Raw genomic sequence first — 27,909 nt, 5'->3', positions numbered from 1 at the left:
TTTCCTGTATTTATTTTTACTTTCCTCTTGTCCCACTATCATGCTCAGCCTTCTTTTGGGTTTCAGTAATTCCTCTCAGTTACATTGCTCTTGATTAAGCCCTACCAGACCTCTTACACCCTCCTCGCCACTGATTTTGGATCACTTGTTGTTCCCTGGTTCTTGGGCTTGTTAACATCACTTCCCCTGCACCCTTCTCCCATGTCCACCCCACCCCCACTTCCGGAACTGTTGGTCCTGTTGTTTTCTCCTCAGGATTGTTTATCCAGATAGACCTGCAGAGATAATATGCACAAAAACAAGACAGAGCAAAACAAAGCAACAAAAGAAAACAAAACAACACCAACAAAAAACCAATGACACAAAAAAAGAAAATCCTGTGAATAGTTCAAGGTCTGTTTGTTGACCTTTAGGAGTGTTTTCCAGTCAAGTCTGATGGAGTGCCACGCCTTGGCCCCAGGGTCTATTTTTGGTATTCCTCAGGACTTTCTTGCTGTGCTCCCCTTGCTGTTCTGTTGCATACCCTTAGTGTTTTGCCTCGGTGTGGTGGGGTCAGATTGGGCGCAGTTCCCACACTGTGTCTCCAGTATTGTCCCCTGTAGGATTATGGGTCAGTGAGGGATGTCCTGTCTCGTCGTGAGGCCAGCCATATATGGTCCTCTCTGCATTAACTGCTCTGAGCAGGAATATCGTCCTCGAGGCTTGGTGGGCCAGGATGTACATCTCTTTTTAATACAATTAACTGTGGAAGTGTATGATATGTGAATTGTATCTTAAAACTTTTTTTTTTCTCAAATGGCCTCTTCCACATTCAGGATTTGTGTGTCAAGATCCTTCCCAGCGGGCGTCCACCCGGCCCATTTATCCCACCTTTGAGACTTCCAGGAGAAACCCTTTTCCAAAACCACAGGTAAGCCCGGTCAGCAGCAGGGAGCCCACAGAAACCTTCGTGGGAAATAGCAGCTGGTGTAGATGGGCCAGCTGAGGCTGTGAGGCCTGGGAGAGCCGGAGATTGGGGGTCCACTCAGGCAGGAGGCACTTCTGTCCAGCTGTGGCCCCTGGCCACATGCTCGCAGTGCTTTCAAACACACTTCCCTCTCTGCTGTTTGATTTTGTCCCCTCTGGGCTGCTGCCTTCCTCGCCGTGCCTCTCTCCCTGGTTGTGAACACCTACTCCTTCCCCCTCTCAGACTAATGTGCTCATGAACCAGGCACGGAGAGACAGCCTCCTCATTCCTGGTCATCACTCCACTGCGTCCTTTTTGATGTTCACATAGCTTCAGACGATGTGCAACTGGAGAAGCGGCTTGTCTTCTCTTCAGGGGGCTCTCTTCAAAGGGGCCCTCAAAGTGGCTTGCGGTGAAATGCAGGAAATGTCCTCAGAAACGTGCCCATGTCAGAAAGCTCGCATGTGATTGCTCTCTGCGCCAGTCTTTGCCTGCCTGGCCTGTGTTCTTGTTCTAGCCCAGCCAGGCACGCTGGCCACTCACGCCTTCCTCTGATCCTTCACTGCCTGTTGAGACCCTGCCAGCTTCCACACCGGTGCTCTGGCCCTAAGGATCACTCCTCTGAAAGCTTCCCCTCTGCGCCGGCTCACAAATGGCGGAGACCTTGTGAACCTTGTCCATCCTGCTCTGCCATGACCTTTACGCTTCATTCCACCTTTCTCTGCCGCTTCTGTATTGCGGTGCTTTGCAGTCACTGATTCGGTGCTTTGAAACTATCCCTCTTTCCCCTGGATGACAAGCTCTTCCGAGGCAGAAGCAATTTCCTCTTCTCTCTCTTCCTTTCCTGACTCCAGTGGCCCCTGCTGCTCTTCCGTCTGCTTGCTCATCTCATGCAGTGGTGCCCTATCTGCCCAGCACCCTTGTGTACCCTCCTTCTCCTGCTAACTTTTCATCAGCTGGGCCTGTAGGCAGGTGAAGTCTGGCCTGGGATAAGGCAGCAGAGGGATGTGCCTGAGGTCCCCTGCTGAGCACCCGGTCTCTCCTCCAAGGGACTGCGCTGTGAAGAATGTGCCCTGGGTCACTGCCAGGCAGGAGTGCAGGCTCAGTATTGTCAGTGCCCCCTCTGGTGTCAGGAGAAATCACAAACCTGATTTTAAAATATTGCCAACTCCTTTATGTAATTTGTACAGTTGCAGGCGTCTGTGGGCTGGATTCCGTCTTTGGACCACCTGCCTGTGGCCCTGAGCTCTAGAATGATTCCCTACTGGGAGCTGTGATGTGAAACGGTGCACTCCACCTCTAGGATGTGGTCTTGCATTAAAAGTAATCCAAGCTCTGGGGCATCGTCACAAACAAAGGCGTTTTGTAAAATGTCAGCACAAAAAAAGGTCAAGGATGGATCTCGGTAGACTGGGGAAACCTAGTTTAGGCAATCCTTTGCAAAGTGCTTCCTGCAGTATCTGTGGCCAGAGATTGTGTACAGGATTGTCTGTCTGTGCAGCTTGAGCATAGTTTTGCCAGGTTCCCCTCCTAGAAGGTAGCTGAGGCCAATCTTGGCAGCAGGGATCCCGTGCCCTAGCATGCCCATCAGCTTTTGTTGGGGACGTTGTGCAAGTCGTATGGAGTCACCATTTGTTTTGCTACCTAGTAGGTACTGGCAGGACGTCATCCACAGGTGGCCTCCAGGACGCTTATGGAAAGAAGTGTGGATTAGTGGTGTGGCTGTTAGAAACAGGCAGACCAGGGGGAGTAGTTACCGCCAGGGTCTTCAGTGCCCAGGAATAAGCTTGTGCTCTCTGTAGTGAGCAGGTGAAGCCGGGATAGAGACCCCCATGGGGAAAATGGTGTGCGAAGGACTAATAAACACCACTAAACTGATAGCCAGTGAGTGTGGAGAGCTTGAGCCTCAGTCTCTGTTTTGACATCACATTTCTCCTTTTGACCAAAACGGAATGGAAAATGCAGACATCGTAGGAGAAGATAAGGCTTCATTCCATTTCTCTGTCTTTTATAGCGTCCAGTGTCTGCACAGTTTCACTCATCAAATGCCAAGCAGGTAAGTTCTGGATCGTTTGCAGACTTTGTTTGAATTTCATTTCCATGCCCCTCACCACCACCACCCCACCAAATGCTTTATTTATTTATGTAGCCTTGGTCAGTCTTTTTGCAGTACAGGTTTTGTGCGTCTGCATTTATACAGTTCAGTAACATAAAAGAGCATACATGGAGCTCGTCTTGGGTGGGGAACAGAAGAGTGGCGCATGCAGGAACGAGGGAGCCCGGCTTCTCTTTCCCGTTGGGGGTTTTCCAGTGGAGGCAATAGGCTTGGATGAACAGCTTCACAAATGTAGCTTTTGCTTTGACCCAAGTATCACTGTTGCAGCGTACTGTTAGAAACTGGGTGTTGGGCTGTAATTGTGTCTCCTAGCAGCTGGCCTCTTTATACATCTTGTTTTGGCCTTTTCTGAGTCTTAGAAACTCTGCTATAATTAGTACCGCCAGTGCTTGCTGGCTGCCTTTAAAGAAAGACTAAGTATTTCTTCTTTCTCTCTGACGTTTGTTTTCTTTCTCTTCTTGATAGCAGTATTTGAGCTACCAACCACTTTCTAGTATCTTTTCTGGGGGGCTAGGACAGCAGTGGGGACCCTGCTCCTGCTGTTTGCTTCTTTGGGGTGGAGGGATGTTCTCATACATAAGTGTGTCACTTGCAACTCTTAGCTCTTTCCAAAATGCTCCCAGTGTATTTATTTTGGCATTCGTTCTCTCTGATAACGTTTCTGGTGAGCTTGGCAGCTTCAGTTGTAATTTTCTCAGCTACCGTTTCTGATAAAATGACTTACATGGTTTATGTAAATCCACAAAATGACAGCAACAACAACAACAAAACAAGAGAGAGAGAAAGAAAGGACTACTCAACAGATGGCCTTGTTTAGATTTGGTAACTGGTTAATGTGGCTCTGGAATTGGTGCTCTGGTGTTTAGGTGCTTGAATTCCAGCTTCTGTAATAGTAGCATTTTATACAGCGATTTATACGTGATGTGTACTAACTGTTATCTGTGGCAGGGAGGTGGGGGCGGGGGTGTGTGTGGCACACACGAAAGCAAGGCTCTTGACTTAAGAGCATACATTCTAAATATCTCTCGAAATAATCTGTTTCAGGAGGATACTAAAAGTACCATTGCGCGCAGCCTTCTAAATTTGATTCCAAAGATGACGCTTTGGGATGTAATTCTAATCTTAATTTTTCTTTCTGTACCTTAATTCTATTACATTAGCCACATTGCTTGAATTTCATAGGTTGTAATTAACCCCGTTGGAGAGCCAGGCTTCTTTCCAGTAGTTCCGTATTTGCAAAGAGCTTACAAGGCAGCAGGCCTCTGTGGCTTTATTCAACCGGCTTTATGCGCGTCACATCTGGGACTCAACTCCCATGCCGTGTTCTTCTTTGCCAGCAGATCTGTCAGTGGAGCGCTCTCCCCTCCACATTGGTCAGCACACCTTTCATCAGATCTCAGTGAGAAAGGAAAGACATCCGTTGCGCTGATCGTTTAGACCATGACGTCACAGCGTCTTCCTAATTGCTGCAGATTGCCAAGCGATGTCGTTTGGGGCCTCTTGTCAGCCCTGCCTTTTTGAATCTGTTAGCACATCCTACATCGCTCCCTTTTTCCGGGGCTCTCTGTGGTTCAAAATCCCTGTGCCCCCCGTCAGACATTATTTGTTAGTGTTATAAAGACAACACAGGCTTATGAACTTTAGACTTCGGGTCATGATCAGCCAAGGAACTACCATCCGTTTATGCAAACCACGTGTCCAGTATAAGCTTTTCAGTCAGTTGGTTTCCTGGCCCCATGAGGTTTGTAAATCGCACTTGTGCTGATTTTTCACGGCAACACGTCAAGAAATACATTGGCATAGCTCAATACAAAAACACCCAGGGAGGTAGAGTTGACCAAGAAACATACATGTGAGGGCGCTTCAAAAAGATGACGAGAAAAAGTGGAATGAAAGGTAATGGAATTATTCCAGAAATGTGTGGCAGCCTTCTTGTAAGGTGTGTTGTTGGAGGTAAGAAGTACAATCTTCCTTAGATCTTGAGCATGTTTCCTTCCCTCTCTGGGAGCCAGTTCCACTTCTGCCCACTGAGTTTGAGAACATCTAGGTGGAGTTATGGTGAGAAAGCAGAGGCCATCAGTAAACCAGTAGGATGGTGCTGGACCCGCAGTTTATACCTTCGCGTCCTGTTTGGACTCTCCCTTTGGTGTCACCAGTACCTGATACCACTTTGTTGGTCACCTCTGTAGCCTTGGTGTGCGTGTTTGCTGTCATCCACAGATTTCTTTGCTGCGTTCTTTCTCTGTCCAGGTAATGCTCAACCTGTATCGACTCCTAAAATCCCTTCCTAGCTTGATTATTTATCTTACCTTAGTTATACTTTTTTTTAAGAGCAAATGTGTTTTTATCATGGAACCAAATGCCACACAAAATTATACTTAAAAAACTACTTTCTGTTTTTGTCACGGTTATTATATTCACTAGGTCATGACACTAAACTTGATTCAGCATAAAAATTTTACAAAGTTGTTTTCAAATGCTTCTCTAAAATCCAAAGGCATTAAATATATTTGCTGTATTCCCCAGCCCTCCCCACCCCCACGTTTTTTAAAAAAAACCATTTTTATCTGTAGCAAAAAAATTTAAAAACGTAAAAGCCTATTTTAAGATAAATAAAGCAATCTCCAAAGAACCCTGAACATTTGCCTGTTTCGTCCTCCAGTTTAATATCTTCTCTTGTCTTACTAGGAATTCGAGTTAGAGTTATCAGGTGGTACCCTGGGAGTGCACGTCCCACATTTGTAAAGATTGGTTCCACATTTGCTTTTTCTTAATCCTCTGATAGCCTCTCACTTCTTCATATTCCAATCATAACTGTAAATGGCTTGGGTAAGTTTCTGTAGTTTTGTAATAAGAAACCACCAGCTGCGCTGAGAGGGAAAGATGGGACTTACTCCCCTCCCTAAAGGGCTACTCTCTTGGAAAGCCCCCGGGACAGTTCTCCCCTGTGCTGTGGGGTCGCCGTGAGCCCGGCACCAGCTCGATGGCTGCTGGTTGGGCTTTGGTCTCCTGTCTGTGTGCTTCCCTCGCGGTAATAAGGGGTAGATGTAGGAAGCTTCCTCTTCCGGAGTCATGACGTTGTCCACGCACTCAAGCCCCATGCCATGGAGTGGACTTCTTAGCTGGACAGTGGTCTGGTGGTGTGAAGTTTGTCTGCGCACCTGGCACTCTTAACTCTGTGCCCTCTTGCCAGGAACAGCGAGTCTTTGAATTCAGAGAAGCTTACTTTGCCTGTTGCATTTCAGCGACCCCTTGGCGTCCGTGCCTGTATTGTAACTGCCACCCACAGAACCCCCTAGAGCCGCAGCGCGGCTTGCATCTGTGCTGTTTTGTGCTGGCCAATGACTTTGCAAATCAGTCTGACTAATTTTTTCCCCTTTTAATCTCATTGGCACTCATAAGCCCTTCTAGTTTGCTGTCTTTCCCCCCTTCTTATCTTTTCTTTCTCTCCCTTTTCCTCTTGCCTGTGTCTCCAATTCCGGTCTCATCCCTTTCTAGTTAGCCACATTAACAGATACAGCAAGTGGAGGCATCCAGCCACTGGCTCAGCAGAACAGCGGTGCCTTGTGGTGCTTGAAGAAGTGCGTTTCTTCTTTGTGAATGGACTCATTCGGGCAGACCCTGTGTTGATAAAACATTTTTTACTTGTTAACTTTCAAAATCACATATTTTAAAGATTGAGGAACCTACATGGACAGAATACTTTCTTGTCTTTTTAGCCGTAGGCTTTCTAGCCGTTTTTCTCCCAAACACAGGAGCCTGGGTGGATTTTGGAGACGCATTGAAGGGTGCTTGAGCCCCAGTAGCTGTTACTTTCCCCTTTCCGTTCCTCTTTTCCTTTTAGCCCTGCTGCTCGTTTAGGGTACAATGAGCCAGTGAACAGATTGGAGGCAGTCCCTCCCACGTGTTTGCCCCTCGTGGGGTAGCACAGACCTTCGTTATTTTCCTTGTCTTCGTCTGATGGGGCATCATGACCCTTCAGCACCTTCCTTTCTCAACCCTTGAAGCCCCGCCCCGCCCCTGCCGGAATGCCCACGTGCCCCTCCCAGACAACCAACATTCATGCACGTGGTACCTCCCCTCCCAGCAGCATCATGGGATCTGAGTAACGAAAAGAACGGTTGTGAGCCTCTCTGAGGGCAGCTCTCTGAAAGGTGATGAGCCCAGGTGTCTGAGCGAGTGGGGCTGCTGAACGGGTTTGGGATTGGTGGAGAGGTAGGGCACATCACGGAGATCTCAGCCAGTTGGGAGCTGGGAATAGTATTCCATCATAAAGCAGTCCCGTCATGATGGCCGTTGGAAGTAGTCATCACTTGATGTCACTGAACAGATTGGCTTTTGAAGTGTCCTTTTTAAGTGAGTGCCACGCTTTTCTTCCTGAAGCGTTACTCCCAGCATAGGAAACCATATGGCTTTCTGATTTAAAATGGCCAGTGTCATTTTGAAAATGATGGTGGCAGTAATGGTAAGATTGATTATGCTTGATCCAATTGAATTATGGATTGCTGTACTATCTGTACAGTAAAATGATTAAAAATAAGTAACTAACTTGGCCAATATCAGTCCATTTCAGCTCACTAGTGTTTGGGCTGTGGATCTTCATGCAGTCCATTCCATCCTGGATGACTTGGGACTTTCCTAGATTCATACTTTAAATAGCCCCTGTTCCGATCACTGTCAGATGTTTGCAACTGTTGCTCCTTACCACGAGTCATTTCCTACCAGCTGAAGAAGATACCAAAGGCTCTGCTCCCACAGGCTTTATGGGACCCAGGACTTTATGGTGGACTCCACGCTGAGAATCGTCTTCTCCTCAGTCGCACTTCGAGGGGCCTCCATCTCGAGGGGCCTGGCCTCCAGCACTGTGTCCGACGATGTCCTGCCTCCATCGATTGGGCCCTCGGTATCTGACAGTGTTTCGAAGCTGCATGTGTCGTTTTCAGCAGCTCCTCCTGCAGAGGGAGGAGCGGAGTCCTTCACTGTCTGCCCCTAGAAAAGAGTGTTTCATAAATACGGCGTGTGATGATGCGAACACACCTCGAAGCCTCCATTTAGTGTTTTGGCTTTTCCAAATTATAAACTAAATACCATGTTCACAATCTAGAGACTATTTTTGGTGGCTATACCAAGTGTACAGAGTTTCTTCCTAAATACTTACACTTTCCTTCTTTTTTCCATACCCACTGTTTAGTCTCAGAGAGTTAATGTTCCCACAATTCTGCAGTCTCAATTCCAATCATGATTGAGCGGCGTGTCAGCACATTCGTTTACTCTTGTACTTGTTCAAGAGTCCGTTTGTTCCATTGCATTTCCTCCCCCGCACCAATGCGGCTGCAGATGAGACAGTAAAACTAAACAGATAGATTTCTGCTTTCCCACGACACTTACGCTTGCTGATTTCATAGTTTTATTTATATGGCTCTCTCTTATTTATATAGCTCCTTTCTTTACAGCCCTCATTCTCTGAAAATTCTTGAGTATTGATCTCCGAAGGTAATCCATTTCCCGCCTTCTAAAGGTGAAACCTGTATGGTCATTTGTAGGTGTTGGTGAAAAGATCACAAGTTAATTACCAAAATATGGTGACAGATTGTCTACAAGGGGAGAAAAAGACTGGCTCACAATAAGGCTTTCTCTCTTGCTGGAAGTTACTTCAAGCACAATCATTTGTATCCACATTGCTTGAATGATTTCTTCTTCAGTCACTTCCCCTGTTGCCGGAATCCTGTACTACCAGGCTTCCCTCCCCTGTTGCGTGACCCTGTATCATCAGGCTGCTTGCCCACAGGCTTGCATCACATTTCTCTGCCCTGCATCACCATCGGAATGACAGGGACTTTTGTATTCAGTTAGTTTCCTTGACCATCACTCAGAAACAAAAGAGCCCACATCATCTTTGGGATCAGTGAGGAACATGACCCACTTGGCTGCTTCTCTGGAATGTTGTCTTTGTCCCAAGTCTCTTGAAGTTTGGCCGCCACAGTGCCACCCAACTTGTGGCCTTTTGGTCACAGCTCTTCTCTGACACTGAGGACGCATTTCTGTACTTGACCCCTCGAGTTCGAAAACATCCCAGAGTGCATCAGCTTCATCCGTGACGGTTTCATCTCTCCGATCTCTGTGCTCTTAACTCTGAAGAATAAAATGAATACCTGCTGAAGCGTTACACCTTTGACTCCTTTGTATGGCTGCTTCTCCGAGTGTCTCCGATCCTCACAGGTATCAGATGAGCAATAAGCACTGGCTTAGAAAGCCACGTATTTTCTCTCTCAATCCTCAGTGTTGCCCTACAGCTCTGCTTCTCCTCCTGGCCTGTGATTTTACCAGCTCTCCTTGGCTTCCCAGAGATGCAGGCTAATTGATTAGTTATAGAAAATGAGCTATTGGCTTGAACGCCTATGTATTGGGGAAGATAATGATGCCGAGGGGATGAACCAAGGGATGTGAAGAAAGATGACAAGCGTGTTTGTATCTTCTTCCCTTGTCTTTAGCGTTCCCGTCCGCTCTCTGCCAGCGACGCAGAAATGAAGAACCTGGTGGGCTCCGCCCGGGAGAAGGCGCCAGGGAAGTTAGGTGGTTCTGTGCTTGGTCTGTCCATGGAGGAGGTAAAGAAAGCTCCGTTTTCAGCCTTTATGGGTTACCCCAGGGTTCATTGCAAATAACTGCGTGATTCACCAGGTTAATGTCAGGCTTATGGCTCCCACTGAAAAAGGAAGCCTCGGGAGCATTTGACCGGCCTCCGTGGTCCTCCTGTCCTGCTTCTGCTCATGGTCACAGCTCCTCTGTCCTGTCACCGCGTGGATCCAGGTTTCAAGATGGGTATTCACTTGGTTTTCTCTTCTGCCATCTAGATCAAAGTGTTACGGCGAGTGAAGGAGGAGAATGATCGGAGAGGTGGATTTATTCGAATATTCCCTACATCAGAGACATGGGAAATATATGGGTGAGGTGACTACCCTTTTCCCCCCTCAATCTGTACCTCAGGTCCACAGAATTGGATTAATTATGACCCAGTGTCATCATTGGTCTCTGCCTGGTGCCCTTGTCTTTGTTATTACTGTGTATTTAATAATATGATTGTCACTCATCCCAAGAACTGGAGCATTAACAATGATTTAATCTGTTCCCGACACATAAAATCCTTTCACCTTCCTAACTAACCTTCCAACTCGGGGGTAACCCTGAATTTTGTGCTTTTTAGTAACTTTGGTAAAAAGTCTTTTATCTCTGTGATACATAAACAATGTATTGTTTATTTATTTGAATTCTTTTGTGAATTAGGTTAAGGTTCACAGAGCAGACCGTCCTGCAGTGTGTGCCTCATTCTGATGGACACGTCCAGGTCCACCCCTCATTGCACCAGCACTCCACCCACACCCTCCCTGCGCTTCCCGTTTCCACCCCTCCCCCCCAGCCCTCGGAACATTGTCCTTGGGAAAGCATTGCCCTTGTGAGATGTAATGGTTGCTGACCCTAATACGGGATGGGTTTACTTCCAGACCTGAGAGGTGACTACGGCGCCTTGTCTTGGTGGTCCCATCAGTCGCTCTCGATTTTGAACTCTCATCCGCATTCCTCTCCCACTCTTCAGGACGTGCTCCTGTGGTTCTCTTTAGAACAGGTGCTGGTGGTAGCCGGCCACCGCCCAGCTCTCCTAGGTCCTGTCAGCATTGTGAAGACTGGCGTCTGTGGCCGTCCGTCTCTGGGACTGAGTGTTTCCATCTGGGTGTCAGTTTTCATCACTTCTCTCTACTCCACGTGGATGGCTGCTCGTGAGACTGTTCGTTGTGTTAGCACTTTTATTGACATTGAATTCACATGTCATACTATTCAGTAGTTCGTTCACATCAAGAAGAGTTGTGCAATCATCACCAGTCAATTTTTGAACATTTTCTTCTTTTATTTATTTATTATAAAGAATCATTTTTATTGGGGGCTCTTACAGCTCTTATAACATTCCATACATCAATTGTGTCAAGCATATTTGTGCATATTTGTTTTCTTCTTTCTTATACTCATTGTTATTAGCTCTTCATGAGCTATTGAACCCTGCAGGCTACTCACGAAAGTAGACTGACTATAGACCATTGTCTTTGTGAACTGTGTGATGCCGGTTGCCTCGGTTGCCCCCCAAGATTGTCCTGTGTTCTGGAACATGGTACTGTCAAGTTGGTCTGACCCATATTGACCCTCAACACGACATGTCATCCTTGTGGGTCTTGTGTCATCCCTGTTGTGATGTTTGAGCCCATGTGGCTGCCACTGTGGAGATCCATCCCCACTGGGCTCTTCCTCTTTCTTCTCTGCGGACCCACAACTACAAGTAGGGCCCCCCTTGAAAGACACAGGGATTCCATAGAAAGGTAGTGCTTGGGTTTTCTTCAAAAGTAAATGGAAGGATTTTTTAAATGTTTTTTGGGGTAAAAATGTGAGGTTTTGCGTTTTTTAGGACACAGCAGCTTTAATGAATGAACGTGGTGCCTCCACTCTGAGTGCTCTACCATGCAGGGTGGTAATTTGAGTACCTCTTCCCCAGGCTTTTTAGAGAAAACCCCTTAGGATGTGCTTTATGGATTCAGTTCTGAAGCGCATGAGAATGTGATAGATGAAGCCAAAGTGCCACCTTTGTTTCTGACAGCCTTGGCTGGGAGGCCCAGTGCCCTGGTTCTGTCTGGCTGCAGGCAAATGTGCTCCCACATACAGACCCCCCAAAGGCTGTTTATACGCCAAGTTGAGCTGAGCTGTGTTAACGAGGGAGAAGCAGAGGATGTGTGCTGTCTAAGGGGAATTGTTTCCCAAGAGAAAGAAAAGACATGCTCATTAGAGTGTGTTCTGTTTGTTTTATCTTAATTATTAATCAGATAAGCCCTCTCCACCCTCCGGGCTTTCGAGAAAGAGAAAAGACTGAGAGAGGCCAAGAATATTAAACTCATTGAACTGCCTTCACTTAGTATGTGGACGATACTTTCATCTCCTAATAGGCCCTTTTATTAATATGTATTTGTTGAGTGCCAGCCAACCATCCAGTACTTTACGTGGTACTTTGGAGCATAACCTAAATGTTAGATGGGATCCCTCTGCCCTTTGAGAGTAAGCAGTATGACTACGGAAGGATTATTTATATATAAAGTAAAAACTGTACGTATTTGTGTAAGTCTTTGCACATCATTCCCATTTTCTTGATGAGGTAATGAAGGATGAGTAAAGTCATACGGCTTGCCCACGATCACACACTGGCCTCTCATTTAGGAATTCTTACTCTGAACCCTACGTTTTGCTCACTGCTTCATGCTGCTTTCTAAGAGAAAAGTGTACTATGTGAAGCAGGCCCCTCAAGAGAGCGACTAGGGTCGTTAGATAAGGACGCCTTCTCTGCAGACTTGGAGCATCTGTGTTGGAAAAGGGTTCCCCACCATGGGGTGGACTGAAGTGCTTCTTGAAGATAAAACCAAACCAATTGCCCTCAAGTTGCTTCCGATTCACAGCAACCCCATAGGACAGAGTAGGCCCGCCCCACGCACGGGGTTTCCAAGGCGGGCCTCTTTGCACAGGCACGCTGCCCCACCATTCTCACATGACCTGGCTGGTGGGTCTTGAACTGCCGACCATTTGGTCAGCAACTGAGCAGTTCTGGACCCCACTGCTCTATGATAAATCAAGTATGACTAACTAGAAAGGCTGAGAGGCGTGATTCGGGGAGATGTGGAGGGTTTTGGCTGTGTTCTACTGCAGGATCCATGTCGGAGAACTGTACGGAGAAAGTGGAAATGGACTGGTGGTGCATATTATCCAACAATGCACATGTACAAGTTTCCTTTAAAGTTGGGAAGTGTTGTCATCAGTTACCATCAAATCAGCTCTGACTCGTGGCCAACTTAAGTATAACAGGGTACACTTGCCAGCTTCTATGCCATCACTGTGGTCTGTGATATACCTTGTGCCCATTGTAGCCACTATCAGGGCACTCCCTCTCCTTGAGGATGTCCCCCGTTTTTACTGATGTTACTAAACATGACGTCACTTTCTAGCAGCTGGTCTTTCCCGCTGTGTCCAAAGGAAGAAAGACAGTCTAGAAAGAGAGTGGAGGAATAACTCGATTGAAGTACAGTCCCCATCAGTATTTTATTTTCTACTAAACCTCTTGTGAATTGGGTGATGGTTTACAGAACAGATCAGTTTTCTGTTTGACAGTTCATACACATTCTGTTTCATCTCATTGATTTAAATGTTCCATTACTTACTCCACTTCCTCCCTGGACTTTGTCCTTAGATAAATACCCCCTTCTGATTTCAGATGGTTGATTATTCTAAGGTACATACTCCCCTTACAGACCTGTCCATGGTTTGGCTGCCAATTGAGCCATGGGATTGAGTTTTTTTTCTAGACTCCTAGGGCCATGGTCTCAGGAGTTTCAAGTTTCTGTCTGGCCAGTAGTTACTGTTGACAGGTGCCATCCAGACAGTTCTGACCGATCGCGACCCAGTACACCACAGATGAAACACTGCCTGGGCCTGCGCCTGCGCCATCCCCACTCTTGTTTCCGTGCCTGAACCCATTGTTGCAGCCACTGTGTCAGTCTGTCTCCTGGAGGGATTTCCTCCTTTTCACTGTCCGTCTGCTTTACCAAGCATGATGTCCTTCTCCAGGGACTGGTTTCTCCTGACGATCCGTCCAAGGCACGTCAGAGGAAGTCTTAGCGTCCTTACCTCTCAGCAGCACTCTGGCTGTTGCTTCGTCCATGACAGATTTGTTTGTCCTTTCGGCAGTCGTAGTACTCTAAGTATTCTTCTCTCGCCCCGCAATTCAAATGCATCAGTTCTCAGAAAGCAGATGTTTTGAGAATGATGATGGCAGCAAATGTGTTTGACACATGGATGGATATATGGATTGTGATTAGCGTTGTATGAGCCCCCAATAAAATGACTTTTTAAAATGCATCAATTCTTCTTCAGTCTTCTTTATTCATTGTCCAACTCTCACATGCAGGGCGTCAGTGGAAAATACGATGCCTCTGGGGAGGTGTTCCTTAGTCTTCAAAGAAACTCCCTTGCTTTTCCATACTCTAACGGGGTCTTGTGCAGCAGATTGACCTAATGCAATCTCTTTTGAACTTTTGACTGCTGCTTGCATGAGCATTGAGTATGGATCCAAGCAAAATGAAATCCTTGATTACTTCAACCTTTTCTCCATTTATAATGTTACCCGTTTGGTCCAGCGATGAGGATTTGGGTCTTCTTCACATTGTGTCGTAATCCAGACTGCAGGCTGCAATCCCGGATCTTCATCAGCAAGGGCTTCCAGTCCTCCTCACTGCAGCAAGCAAGGTTGTGGCATCTGCATATCGCAGGTTGTTATAAGCTTTCCTCCAATCCTGATGCCACATGCTTCTTCATATAATCCAGCTTCTCTCATGATCTGCTCAGCTTACAGTTTGAATATGTAGGGTGAGAGGAAGACACCCCGACGCACACCTTTCCTGGTTTTAAACCCTGTGGTATGCCCTTGTACCATTTGCACAACTGCCTTTTGGTCCACGTGTGTGAGCACAATGAAGTGTTTTGGAATTCCCATTCCGCTCAGGGTTATCCACCGTTTATTATGGTCTACACAGTCAAGGGCCTTGGCAGTCAGTGAAACACCAGTGAACATCTTTCTGGTACTCTGGCATTGTCGGAGCAGTAAGCCTTGTGTTTTTATTATTTTGAATTTTGTTCCACATTTTTTTCTTCACTCTGCCCTAGGCCTTCTGCGATCCCTTTATGAGCAGTTGGTAGCGGAAGCAGGACACCACCGAGTTGCTCTGCCCTTGGGGTTGTGGAGTCTGAAACTTGGGCTGTCCGTTAGTCCAGCGGGCGAACTGCTTCCATTGTCTTTCTTCCAGACCAGGGAAAACGAAGAGCTGCACCTTGGGTGACCACTCGGGAGTCTTCTCACCAAAATAGAATATAAAGATTGTCTTTGTGGACTTAATAATTGATTTTGGGGGTCCTCTGAGACTGGTTCTGAGGCCTGGGGACAAGAGAGGTGGTTATATTTAAGAAGTTTTCAAAACTTTCCCCCTTGTTTGTTCTGTCTCGTTCATGAGTGTCTTTGCAGCAAAGATGCATCTCACTGCCATCGAGCCAATGGTGACGCATAGTGACCCTATAGGACAGGGTAGAACTGCCCCTGTGAGTTTCAGAGACTCTTAACTTTCTGGGAGTGGAAAACTCTTGTCTTTCTTTCACAAAGATAAAGACCCATGTACAAATAGCCTTCATCAACTCTGCCTCTCTTTGTGAGGATCATCCAATTCTTCCTTCCTCCCACCCCTGGCCAGCCTGTCTGTCTATCCCAGCATCTCCTCACAGATGACCATTATCACAGGACTTGGATGCAACAGTGTTTGCCTCTGTGGCCTTTAACTCTCATACTTCTTCCAGTATCTTTCCCTGCTTCCATTTTGCCTTTATTGACCAACCTCCCACTTATGTTATATTGCCCCAAGTTAGCACATCTTCTAGCCAGTGACTTATTCTCCCTCCCTCTCCCGCCCCTAGGGCCCATCAAAGAATGTTTGTTGTGGTGTGAAAACCTTTTCTTGACATTTTACAAACTAGTCTCATATATTATTTGCTCTTTGATGATCAACTAATTTCTCTTAGCATATTGTCCTCCAGTTTTATCCATATTGTAAATGAGGTGTTTCGTAGATTCTTCATTATTTAACAGTTCATAGTGTTTCATTGGTGCACGTAGCATAGTTTTTCTCATCTATATTTTCAAAGCCTTTCGTGTTCCTATTTCGAGCTTCATTGAACTTCTTTCTCCCAGGTATGTATAGCTGTTTGGTGTTTGTGTTTGTTTTTATCTTACAGTGTTAGCCTCTGAATTTGATAGATCATTTTTTATCCATCTGAGAAGTCCTGCTTTATCTTTTTATTTTCTAAATGAAGTCTTCTATTTCTTTTCCTCTTTTTGCTGTCGTCTATCTGATGCTGCTCCCATGTTTTGTGAATTTCACTTGGGTAGCTAGCTATCTCCTCTATTGCCATGTAGCTTTAGAAACAGGCTTCAGTGAGTAACCTGCCACACCAGTGCTTGGTTCATGGTTGATATCTGGATTTTCCCCCTGAACCGAGATGAAGGAAACCAACTTCTTTCTTTGCTTTTCAGGTCCTACCTCGAACACAAGACCTCCATGAACTATATGCTGGCAACACGTCTCTTCCAGGACAGGTGGGCACTTGCTGATGAATATCATAAATATACTTAGGATGTATGATGAGGTCACCCAAAAAAGCACGACATTATTTTATGGATGTCCTCTGATATCTGATAGAAGGGTCCTTGCAGAAAGCACACTCTAACCTCGTTTTTCTAGGATTTATCATTAACTCTTAACAATTTTTAGTATACTCAGAAACCAACGGATCTTTGAGCAATTCCCAGCAGCCACCCTGAGCTTTGTTTTTCATAAGGAAGGCCCTGCTGTGGTCTTTTTAGTGGAGACATAATTTTCACAGACTTTACGATTTGATATATGATAGTTTTTAAAAATTTATTATTACTGCAAGAACATAGAATGATCGCATTAGGAAAGGTACCGGGGAGGAAAGTCACAAAATAAATACAGGAGTAAGAAACAATACCTGGTATTTTCTTAAGGAGGGGAAGTAAGGAGAAATCACGGAAAACCGACATTGAGATTCAAATGCATAGTACTTCATGGATTACTTAGCCCTGCATACCTTTGTAGTGCCTGAGACATAACTACATCCTAAAACAATTCCAGAATTTATTGTCGAAATGAGGCCCCCTCCTTATTTAGAGAAATCTGTGCTTTTAGGATGTGTGATTTTGTAAAGTATTCTTTGAACAGATACCCAGATTTCAGTCGTTTCTACCAATTCCAGAATTGATTGTCGAAATGAGGCCCCCTCGTTATTTAGAGAAATCTGTACTTTTAGGATGTGTGTTTTTATAAAGGATTCTTTGAACAGCTACCCAGATTTCAGCCATTTCTTGTAATCTCATGATTAATTGTCAGGAAATTTGTAGACTTTGAAATCCTTGTCTGAAAATTTGTGATACTCCCCTGGGAAGTAAGTAATTACAATGGGTTGTTTTCATTAAAAGAGGTTTGGGGATTTACTTAGAAAATACATCTCAATTTTTCAACCTTCTGCACACACCCCACCCCCCGTAACTTGTTATAAGTTTCCTTTATGTTAAGAGTTTACCTATTTTGCTAGGGTGTGTTCTGGTGTGTCCGTTTTCAGTACTGTGATTTTGCAGTTGAGTAGATTAAAGCTATGAATCCATCGGAGTAACTTTGTCAGACGTTTTAAAGCTTTATCTGAAGGGTTTTCTTGGTTTGAGCTGAACTAGAGAAAACCGTTATTTGAATGAACAAATTTAATGTCATATGAATACTATATGATTATAATGTGACAATATCAGGACATTAGCATGGGAAGAAGACATGGGAGAGGGGGGAAATATCTTGGGGAAGATTTGCACTCATAGATTAATTTTCTATAGATATATCCAGCATCTATCATCCTGATTCCATTTGTATAACTCTTTGAAAAGATAAAATGTTATAATAGCAGATTAGTGGGAGCTATGCCTAGTGGAAAGGAAACAGGGTTACTACAGGTTAAAACAGGAGGCTCTTTTGATACTGGAGCTGTTAGTATTTTGTGTGTGGATTATACGTGAACCTTCACAGGTGGTAAAATTTACACAATTAAGTATGCACATAAGAACTGAACAGTGCAGCACCCGAAGAAGATGAGAAGCACACACGGAATCGTTGCGCCAAGAAGAACTGCCAATTCACAGCCAGGTGGTCCTGAAGGAAGAAGTGCAAGTTGCCCTGCACAGCATGGGTGAAAAATGAGACCCTGTGAGTTGATGGAATAACAACTATGTTGCTTCAAAAAGTGCCGGATGCTCATTTATCTATGCCAAGAAATTTGGTGCATAGCTGCTTGCCCAGCTGACTGGCAAGGATCCGTATTTGTGCTCCTTCCATAGAAAGAGGATCCAATCAAATGTGGAAATTAACAAATACTGTCATTGATGTCACATGTCAGCAAAATTTTGCTGATGATAATTCAAAAATGGTAGCAGCTGACTGACCACAGGACATTGCCAGGCATTCAAGCCAATTCAGAATGGGACACCGAACTAGGGGTAGCATTGCTAATATCAGGTAGATGTTGTCTTATTGATTCTTTCCATTGTTTTTTTCCCCCCGATTCATTAATTTCTACTGTATTCGTTATTATTTCTTTTCTTCTGGTGTCTAAAGGTTTATTGTTCTAGTTTGATATTGGAATAGGGTGTTGATTTTGTTTTTTCTTTGATGTGTGCAAGTATTGCTATAAATTGTCCTTTGAGTACTGCTTTTGCTGTATCCCAAACCCTTTGGTATGTCATATTTTCATTTTCATTAATTTCAAGGAATTTTAAATTTCATTCTTTATTCAACTAGCCAGTAGTTTTAAAGCAGAGTGCTATTCAAGTTTCTATGTTTTTTATTTTTCTTGTCTTCCTATTGCTGATTTGATTTATAATATCTTAATGTTTTTAATGTTTGCTTTGAGGCTTAACGTAGAATCTATTCTGGAGAATGTTCATTGTGTGCTGGAAAAGAATGTACCGTATATACTTGAGTATAAGCTGACCCGAATATCAGGCGAGGCACCTAACTTTACCACAGAAACTGCATTAAAAATGTGCTGAAACTCAGCTTATACATGAGTACATACGGTATATACGGTGCTGCATTTAGATGGCGTGTTCTGGAGGGCACGCCTGGGAGGGCAAATGGGCTGAGTTGTTTACCTCACCTTTGTCTCTGGAGTTCCTGCTAGTTCTGCCCTTCCTTGAGAGCGTGGTCTTGAGACCGCCTTGTGGTGTGGGGTCTCTCCCTCTCCTCACAGGACGGGGGTTTGATGAATGTCTTTGGAAGGTCTTTCATCGAGCCTTTCGTTGCATGGGTATTTATCATGGTACGTCTTCCTATGCAGTTGTCTCTTTGATCATTATGCAGTGCCTTGTGTGTGTGTATTTTGCCTTGAAATCTATTTAATCAAAGGTTAATATTGCCATTCCTTTTTTGTAAACTGCCATAAACTTGATAGATTCTTTCCTGCCCTTTGATTTTTAGTCTATTTTTGTCTTTTTGTCTAATAGGCAGCATACTGATAGGTCCTATTTTCTTATCAGTTATGCTCTCCTCTGTCTCTTGACTAGTGTATTTATCCATCTGCATTCACTGTTGTTACCTGTTAATTCATAGCTGTCATTTTGGCTGTGTGTGTGTGTGTGTGTGTGTGTTGGTTCCTCATAATTTTCGCAGATGGATCTTGGTTGAAGCAGAAAGCGTCAGAAAGATGTTTAGCTGTTTGATTAGTTACGCAAAGGCATTCCAGTCTGTCCATAGAGTATGGACAAGATTGCAGAGTGGGAAATAGAGACCATTTAATTGTGCTCAAGTGCAACCTGTACGTAGAGGAAGAGGCAGTTGTGTGAATCAAACACAGGGATACGGTATGGTTTAAAATCAGGAAAGGTGAGCGTCAGTGTGGTGTGGTGTCCTTGCACCGCAGTTATTCAGTCTGTATGCAGAGCAGATAATCCAAACAGCTTCACTGACTATAAGAAGAAGGTGGTGTCAGGATTGGAAGAGACTTATTGACAACTTTTGATATGCAAATGGCACATCCTTGTTTGTCAAAAATGAAGAGCACTGGAAACAGTGCACACATGACAGCTTTTAATATGGATGATACTTCGACATAAAGGAAACAAAATCCTCACAAATGGAGCAGTAAACGACATGATGATGAATGGAGCAAAGACTGAAGTCACTAAGGATTTCCTCTTACCTCGAATCCACGTGAATACCCATGGAAGCACAGCAGTCAAGAAATCACGCGATATTCTGCAGTGGCACATCTGTTGCCGAAGACGTGCTCAAACTAAAGGTGTCTATCTGAGGACCAAGATGCACCTGATAGAAGCCGTGTTATTTTCAATTGCTTCAGATGCATGCAAAGGCTGCGTGGTGTAAAGAAAACCAAGTAAGAATGAATGACTGACTATGGTATTGACGGAGAATGTTGAAGTTACCCTGGGACTCCCAGAAGAAAGAATGTTTCTTGGGACAAGCACAGGGAAATGTCCCGTAGAAGCAAGGCTCTTGAGACTTCATCTTCAAATACTTTGAACATGTCATCAAGAGGGACCAATCGTTGGAGAGGATATCATGCTTAGTAAAATAGGTTTAGCCAACAGTGGGCTCAAATTTAGCAGCATTTATTAGGATGGCAGGACCAGCAATGTTTTGGTTGTACATAGCTGGCATGTGCTGCGCCTGACTTCAAGGCACCTATCAGCAGTGCAGGGAGCCCTTGTGGGGTAGTGTCTACACACTAGGCTGAGATCCGCATGGTGGGCAGTTGGAGACCACCAGCAGCTCTGCAGGAGAAAGACGGGGCTTTCTAATCCCCTAAACAGTGACAGTCTCGGAAACCTTGAGAGTCCTGGAAAGTCGCTGAGTCAGCATTGACTCGGTGACAGGGAGTCTCATTTTGGGTTTATGGGGTAGAATGTACTCTGGCAGACTGAGCTCGTCACAAACATCTTCGCATCCTCTGTCTTCCTGTATGTAATGGGACCCAGAATAATCTTCACGATTGTGAGAAGCACGTGGGATTTGCTTCGTACGTTGCTGTGCACATGCAAGTAAAGTTACTGATGTTTCTCTAGGTTTCCCCTGTCCTTTCCCTTTCATTTCGTGTGGAGCTCTTCTCACCCCCAGCGTTCCAATCACCGCGGAGCATGTGCTCCATGCCTCTGTGCTGCCCCTTAGGACTTCCCACCCTTGGGTGTCTAGGTCCAGGTTGAATCCCTGCAGTAAAACTTTCAGGAATGTGTATGTGTTTGTGTATGTGAGTTCCTGAATAGCATTCTCTAACCCAGATGTCCTTTCTACTCTCCAGGGGAAATCCAAGAAGAAGCTTGTTGGCCGGAAGAACACGGTAACTGATTTTTAAAGGTTGAGAAACTGTTCCCGCATGCATAGTGTGTGACCATACACAGACCAAGCATGGCCGGTTGTATGACCGTTTTCAGTTTGCCTCCACGTGAATAACCGCATAAAAGCATGTTCTGTTGATTCTACCATGCGGCCAAGCCTCACAAACTTAGGCTGGGATTTCGTATAGAAGGTACAGATAATACACATCAACTTGTTCTGATTGTGTGAAATACAATAATGTTATCCTTGTTGAGTTGTATGGCGGTTAGTAACATTTTTAATGAGCATTGAGACAACTTGCCGCAGTAGGTTCCGGTAAGAGCTCATTTTCTGGCCCTGACATCTGGGTATGTACAACTCTGTACAGTCAGGGACTGAGCAGAAGCTGCTTCCAGTTTGCCCCAAGACTGGAAGTGTACACAATATCTGTGGCTCTTCACTGAGGCCAAGGAGAGGAAGGACTTGGGGAAAAGGCTGGGATGGCTGTGCCTTCAGAAAGAACCCTGGAACCACGACCAAGCCCACACCAGCAGACCAGCGCTCCGGTCACAGAGCGCTGAGACGAGGAGGTGCCGGACCCCCGTCCTCTGCCTGCAGTGACAGCGATGCCAAAGAAACCTCTGAGCCTAGAGCTTTCAGAAATCATTTAAAACAAACTTGGTTTCTTATCCAAGCTCTTTGGGTCAGCAGCTATTGTTTTCTTCACAGAAGGGGTCAACATTACATTTGTCGTTTAGTCACGGGAGAAACTGAGAGAAATCAAGTTTGTCGTTTGACTTCAAGTGAAAATCACACTCAGCTCTGAGTTCTTTCCTATTTATTTTTAATCCTTTTATTGGGGGCTTGTACAATTCTTATCACAATTCATACATACATACATTGTGTCAAGCACACTTGTACATTCGTTGCCATCATCATCCTCAGAACATTTGCTTTCTACTTGAGCCCTTGGTATTCCTTTTTTTTTTTTTAAATCAAGGCATATGCCTCCTAGAATATAATACGTATCAGTCTGAACACTTCAAAACTAAGGGGGAAATCTTTAAAAAGAACGTTTAAAGTCAAGGCGACTGTCCTTTCTCCATTTGTCTGCACTCATTTAACCTTGCCATCAAGAAGGATTTTTTGTTGCTCTCGTAAGCCAATAAAAACTAGAATCTGCTTTTGTTTTAAAACATCTATTGATAGTTATTAAATGCAGGCACATTCAGAGACAGCCGTGACACACTACCTTTCTTTAGCGACGGCCACAGTACTCCTAAAATGGAACTAGACCAGGTGTCTGTCAAGTCGAGACGAGGTACGCTGTGGATTGATTAGTCAGGCAGAGTGCTCCTACTCACCAGTGAAAAGACACGTGGCTGCTGCTGCAAGCATGAGGGACTCTCCAAACCACTGAACGAAGGAAGCCACACAGAACCGTTCAGACTGTGCGGTGTCGTCGTTAAGTCCGGAAACAGGCAAAGCTAATGATGTGTGATGGCGAAATTTGGAGTTGTGATTGTCTGGTCCTAAGATTGACTGGGAATGGGCCTGAAAATTTTTTTGAGGTGATTCTAATATTTTCTATAGAGTTTGGATTACATAGGTCTATGTAAGCATTTGTTAAAACTCATCAAATGGACAGTTAAGATTTGGATAATGCACTCACATACAATTTACCTCACCGTAAATGTAAGTGAGGAAAGTTTTAAAACAAATAATCTCTAGCGATTAATCATATACATGTTAGAGTGTTTAGATCAAGACGCACACACGTTTGCAAACTACTTTGAAATGCTTTAAGAATGAGATGGGTTGATGAAGAAGTAAAACAGGGGTCCTCAAACTTTTTAAACGGGGCCAGTTCACTGTACCTCAGACCCGTTGGAGGGCCGGACTATAGTTTTTTAAAAAAAAACTATGAACAGATTCCTATGCACACTGCACATATCTTATTTTGAAGTAAAAAAATAAACGGGGCAGAAACACCCACTGGGCCAGATAAATGTCCTCTGCTGGCCGCAGTTTGAGGACCCCTGAAGTAGGGGAATGGATGGCTGGATATATATGTGATGAGAGAGGTATATGACGAAATACTAGGTGGTGGGTATGTGGGTGTTCACCGCACAGTTCTTTGAACTTGTCTGTTTAGATGTTTTCATCCTAAAATGTTGGGAAAATCCAATAGGTGTAACTAAAGGTGTGACAGCTTATTTATAAATTAGCTGGTATATATGAGTTGTCATGCACATCACTGATGGAGTGATCACAAGACAAGCATAGTTGGTGCCGTCCGAGGACGGTCGTTCTTCCGTATCAGCTCTGCCCCTTCTCCACCATCCCCGGTGCTCTGTCCTTTTTATCAGTTGGAATTGATCTACCCATGGTTTCTTCACACCTTGTCCCGCTCTGATTTTTAGTATTCATAGCCTCAGAAGCTTTGTATTATGGTATGATGTTGAAAACATTGCTAACAGCTCTTTATCCTGAAAATGGGTTGCCATTATTGGGTGTAACCTCTTGTAGGGACTGCACAGGACCCTCTGTTATACATGGGGTTTCTCTGCAGCACCGAATGACAGCTGCATTCTGCAAGATGGAGCTCTTGGGCAGCACAGGCAGAAAGAACGACAGACACTCCTGTGTTTATAATGGGCATTGCTTCATGAGCACAGACATTAGAAGTATCAGATTAACTTCCACCCATGTGATCTGGGTGAGGCAAAACCATGAAACTAACTCAACTCAAATTCCATTTTTAAAAGCGTGCCCCCTCCTGGGAGGGCCGAGCGTTTGTGTGCTTTTGTGGATGGAGATGTCAGGTGTACCGATAGATTTCAGATTTGGTGGAGCTAAATGGCACGAGTATTTTTTATTTTCCTCAGATTTGTCCTTGTTATTTAATTAGCAGAAAACCTACTGTTCACGGTTTTGTGAGGTTTGCTTTAGGAGTTATGATAAGTTGGGTTTGAACTGTTTGTAAAGTTTTTTAACTTGCTTCCCGTTTCTACCCCCGGAGTCAGGACCTTCTCTGTTCTTGGCCCAGCTCCTGCTCTGGAGAGAAGGCCTTCGGAAGATTTATTACCGAGTCTATCCACCCAGAAATTCCGATCCAAGAGCCCTAAACAGATCAAAGACACCACCTTTCCATCCAATTCAAAGAGTGAAAACTCCCAGAGAAATTAAGCGTAGTCTTTGACCTCAAAGGGGATTGCTCAGGAACATACAGAATTCTCCAAAGGATCCAGGGCCAGCTGGTTAGACCCCGAGTTCTCAGGGTACAGATACCTGTCAGCCTGTTTTCAGATACGGACATGGGTCCTTCAGAACTCATGCCCTCTGTGACGACCCCGCCATCTCTGGCTGCCTTACAATTTGCCCGGAAGGCCTTGTCTGGACTTAGCCGCATGTCAGTCACTTCCCTGATTTGGGGGTTGTTTAAAACTGTAGCTGAAGTCCCCTGTGGCTGCTACCATCCCTTCTCCCGCCTCTTTCCACATTCATAACCTAATCGAATTTGGTCTTTTCTGCTGCCTTCCCCTGTGTGCACTAAATCAAGGGTCCAATAAGCAAACCCCGCTTCCATTGCTTTTGCGTGTTGAGGATCAGAACCATTTCCCAAGTATGGGAATGGATCCTGTCCTACAGTCCCCCTTTTGCCTCCTCTTCAGGTGCTCGCCTGGCATACACACACAACCCCAGCCCCCAGAGCTCTAGGTCAGAGCTTACCCGTGAAGACACCTTACAGATCGGCGAGTGAAAGCCCCTTTAGCGTTCACTGATCTCTGTGGGTTCATTAATTTATTGAATGACTCTCATAAGCTCCGAGGAATATATGGCTATAATATTACTAACAGCCAAAAGGGTTACAAATGAAGACACCCTTTGGGTGAGGTCTGGAAGGGCTCTCAGCATGTATCCCCCTTGCCCATGCATACCAACCAGGAAGCTCCACTGAACCTGTGTGGTTCAAGGCCTTACCATTCTCAGCTCTTGGCCATGATAGATTGCAACCTGCCCAGGGAGGCTGAGTCAGCTGTTGACCCGGGGAGCGAGTCCTCTGGTCAACCCCTGCTCATTAGCTTCAAGTGTTGATAGATTTCAAAAGAACCAAGAATAAAGGCAAAATTGCTTTTTTGCAAGGTTTAAAGATAAAAGAATAACAACAACAAAGCACACGCCTCTTGCCACCACAGAGTATAACAATGTGTTACTAGTTTTTCCTAGTCGTTTAAAGTGGCCCTTGATTGGAGGGGTCATAATGTAATAGCAGTATCACTAGCAGGATTACTTGATTACACTTGAATGTTGCCTTCAAAATATACCTTTGTGTAGAATATTTTACAAATCCAGGTCAGCCACTAGTGCAGTTCTGAGGTAGATTCCAGTGGCACTTCCATCCATTTATCTGTCAAACTTCTTAGATGTCCCTTGAGTTGCCATGCCTCGCCTGTCCTTACAGAATCCTTCCATGCTTGCAGCATAATCTCGGGAACAGTTTCCAGAGGCTGTAGCTAGCATGTTTGTTTGGTTTTTTTCTTTAGAATACCTTGTGATGGAACTCTCGAATTGAAGGTTGAGAGTATGAATTCAAAGGCCAAGATGCATGCTGCTCTTTACGAGCGGAAGCTCCTGTCCCTGGAAGTGCGGAAACGTAGACGACGGAGTGGCAGATTAAAAGCCATGAGGCCCAAATACCCAGGTACCTGCTGGTGAGCGCTCATCGGACTGCCCCATCCTGGCTCAGCTAGCCTGATCACCAGCCTCTCAATACTGAATGAGTCGGAGTCTTCCTGCTTCAATAGACTTACTTTCTTTTATCTCATTTCTTTCTCTAAAATTTAATGTCCCAAGGATTATGAATGTTTAAACCTTCCATTGTGTAATATTTGAATGATGTGTGAAGCAAACACACTGTGGCATTTGCTCTTCTTCTTCAGCATCATCTACCTAGTGCTGTAGCTTTATAGTTAGCTTAAGTTTAATGGCATCCTGGGCATTATTGTGCAGGTTTTGATGTTAAGGTCATAAGCCCAGTTTATCCTTTGGCATTGCTGAACATCGTACGCATTCCAAACGTAAATAGACAAAGGGACATTTCTTTCTATCCCAGATTCTTCCCTGTTCCCGCAGGTCTGCTTACCACTTCCTGCCAAGCCCCCCAACTAACTCCTTTTCTACCTTCCCTCTTTTGCTGAGCACTAGTATAGGGCAGCATGTCCACCACTGGATGTAGATCAGAGGACACTGCATCAGCAGAGTACAGAATACAAGGGAGTGTTATAAAACATTGGGGGGGGCGGGGGGCGGGGGGGGGGGAAACTTTTTCAGTTCCGTTTTCCTGTGAACTTTTTTTGAAGTCCCTCATACACGCCCCCTGCTCTTCTTAGTTCCACGAAGCCCTTCAAAATCTGACACCCCAGAGTGATGGCTCATCTAAGATTTCTTTTTTCCCTCTTAATGTTGTGAGAGCCATTTTTTATCTTAGGCTTAAAAATACCAACTCGAATGAAGATCCTTAATAGGTTCGTAGAATATATATGTATGTACGAGAATACTTTTGGCCTTGCATGTGATCTGGTTTAGAAGTGGGTTTTTACTAAACATATAAAAGGAAGGTATTGGGAGAGCGGATTATTTAATCCTTTTTTCAGCAACATAGTGATTCTTCGCATTTAGTGATTACCAAACCAGCTGAAATGAATGTTAAAACTGAGACAGAGAGTGAAGAGGAGGAGGAAGTTGCATTAGACAATGAAGATGAAGAGCAAGAGGTGTCCTTGGAGGAGTCTGCAGGGTCCCTTGGAGAAAATCAAGCCAAATACACCCCCCCACTGAGCGTTATGGTAGAAAATACGCCCAAAGAAGCTTCTTTGAAAGTTTCCGAATGGAGTAAAGGTGACCAGAACTGCAAAATTGAAGCTCAGGAGCCAGAGCCTAAATTCAACCTGATGCAGATTCTCCAAGACAATGGAAATCTCAGGTATGTGCCCTTTATAATTGTGACCATGATACTGATAACAGCGAGCTCAGTGTGCATACCAGGTACAGCGTTAATGACTGAAAGTACAGCCGTCTGAAAGTTTACTATTCATAACTGTTTTACGAAATCACGACCGTGATTGGATATTGCCATTACTCAGGAGCCCTAGCGAAAGTAAGTCCATTGTCCCTGGTAAAGGTGATACGAACCAAGACCCACCAGGTGTTTGTTGGTCATTAGTGACAGCTAAGGAGCCCTGGTGACATGGTGGGTTCCTGACCAAATCTCCCAGCCACTCCAGGGGAGAAAAGTGCCTTCTAGGAGTTCCTGTAAAGACTCAGCACCCCGGAAACTCAAAGGGATGGTTGTGCTCCCCCTCGTCGGGTTGCTATGAGTTGGTACGGACACCCTGGCAGTGAGTTTGGTCTGGAGTTTTGGGGCCAGTGGTTCCTGGGCTGCTCCTGGAAAAGCTGGCAGTGTGCATGCACCCAGAGGGCTTTGGAAGACAGGTCTGAGAGACCAACAAGCAGGTGACCGCGCTGTGGAGCACAGTTCTCTGCCCCACGCAGGCGCATCACGAGTCAGAATGGATTTGAGAGTGAATAGTGAGGTTGGGATTTGAGGAAACACGTCTGATCCGCCATAGCTGCCCCAGCCAATGGCTGCAAGGCAGAGGTCCGTCAGATATGTCTCCACCCTCCATCCTTTTATTCCACTCAAATATTTGACACCCACTGCTCCTCTTCACCCCGCCTCCTCCCCCTCCAGCAATTTGCTTCTGTGACTGGGTGTGATAATTCACTGCCGTGGTCACACAGAACTCAGACGACACTCACGATTGTGGGAG

General features: G+C 45.1%; 1 protein-coding gene across 1 annotated transcript in view; it reads left to right on the top strand.

Annotated features, from left to right (window-relative positions):
* Positions 1-27,909, top strand: part of TTLL5 (tubulin tyrosine ligase like 5) — a 279,763-nt gene that overhangs the window by 74,989 nt on the left and 176,865 nt on the right. Inside the window, exons 15-22 of the mRNA XM_045288172.1 lie at positions 816-910; positions 2,961-3,002; positions 9,554-9,667; positions 9,914-10,005; positions 16,219-16,281; positions 21,060-21,098; positions 25,624-25,781; positions 26,759-27,062. Coding sequence (XP_045144107.1) covers positions 816-910; positions 2,961-3,002; positions 9,554-9,667; positions 9,914-10,005; positions 16,219-16,281; positions 21,060-21,098; positions 25,624-25,781; positions 26,759-27,062 — 907 coding nt within the window. The remainder of the gene's footprint in view (positions 1-815; positions 911-2,960; positions 3,003-9,553; positions 9,668-9,913; positions 10,006-16,218; positions 16,282-21,059; positions 21,099-25,623; positions 25,782-26,758; positions 27,063-27,909) is intronic.

The sequence above is a fragment of the Echinops telfairi genome, unplaced genomic scaffold (assembly GCF_000313985.2).
Source record: "Echinops telfairi isolate 266 unplaced genomic scaffold, ASM31398v2 ScPeMD7_18;HRSCAF=68, whole genome shotgun sequence".
Classification (NCBI taxonomy): domain Eukaryota; kingdom Metazoa; phylum Chordata; class Mammalia; order Afrosoricida; family Tenrecidae; genus Echinops; species Echinops telfairi.
This window is presented reverse-complemented; position numbering and strand designations above follow the sequence as displayed.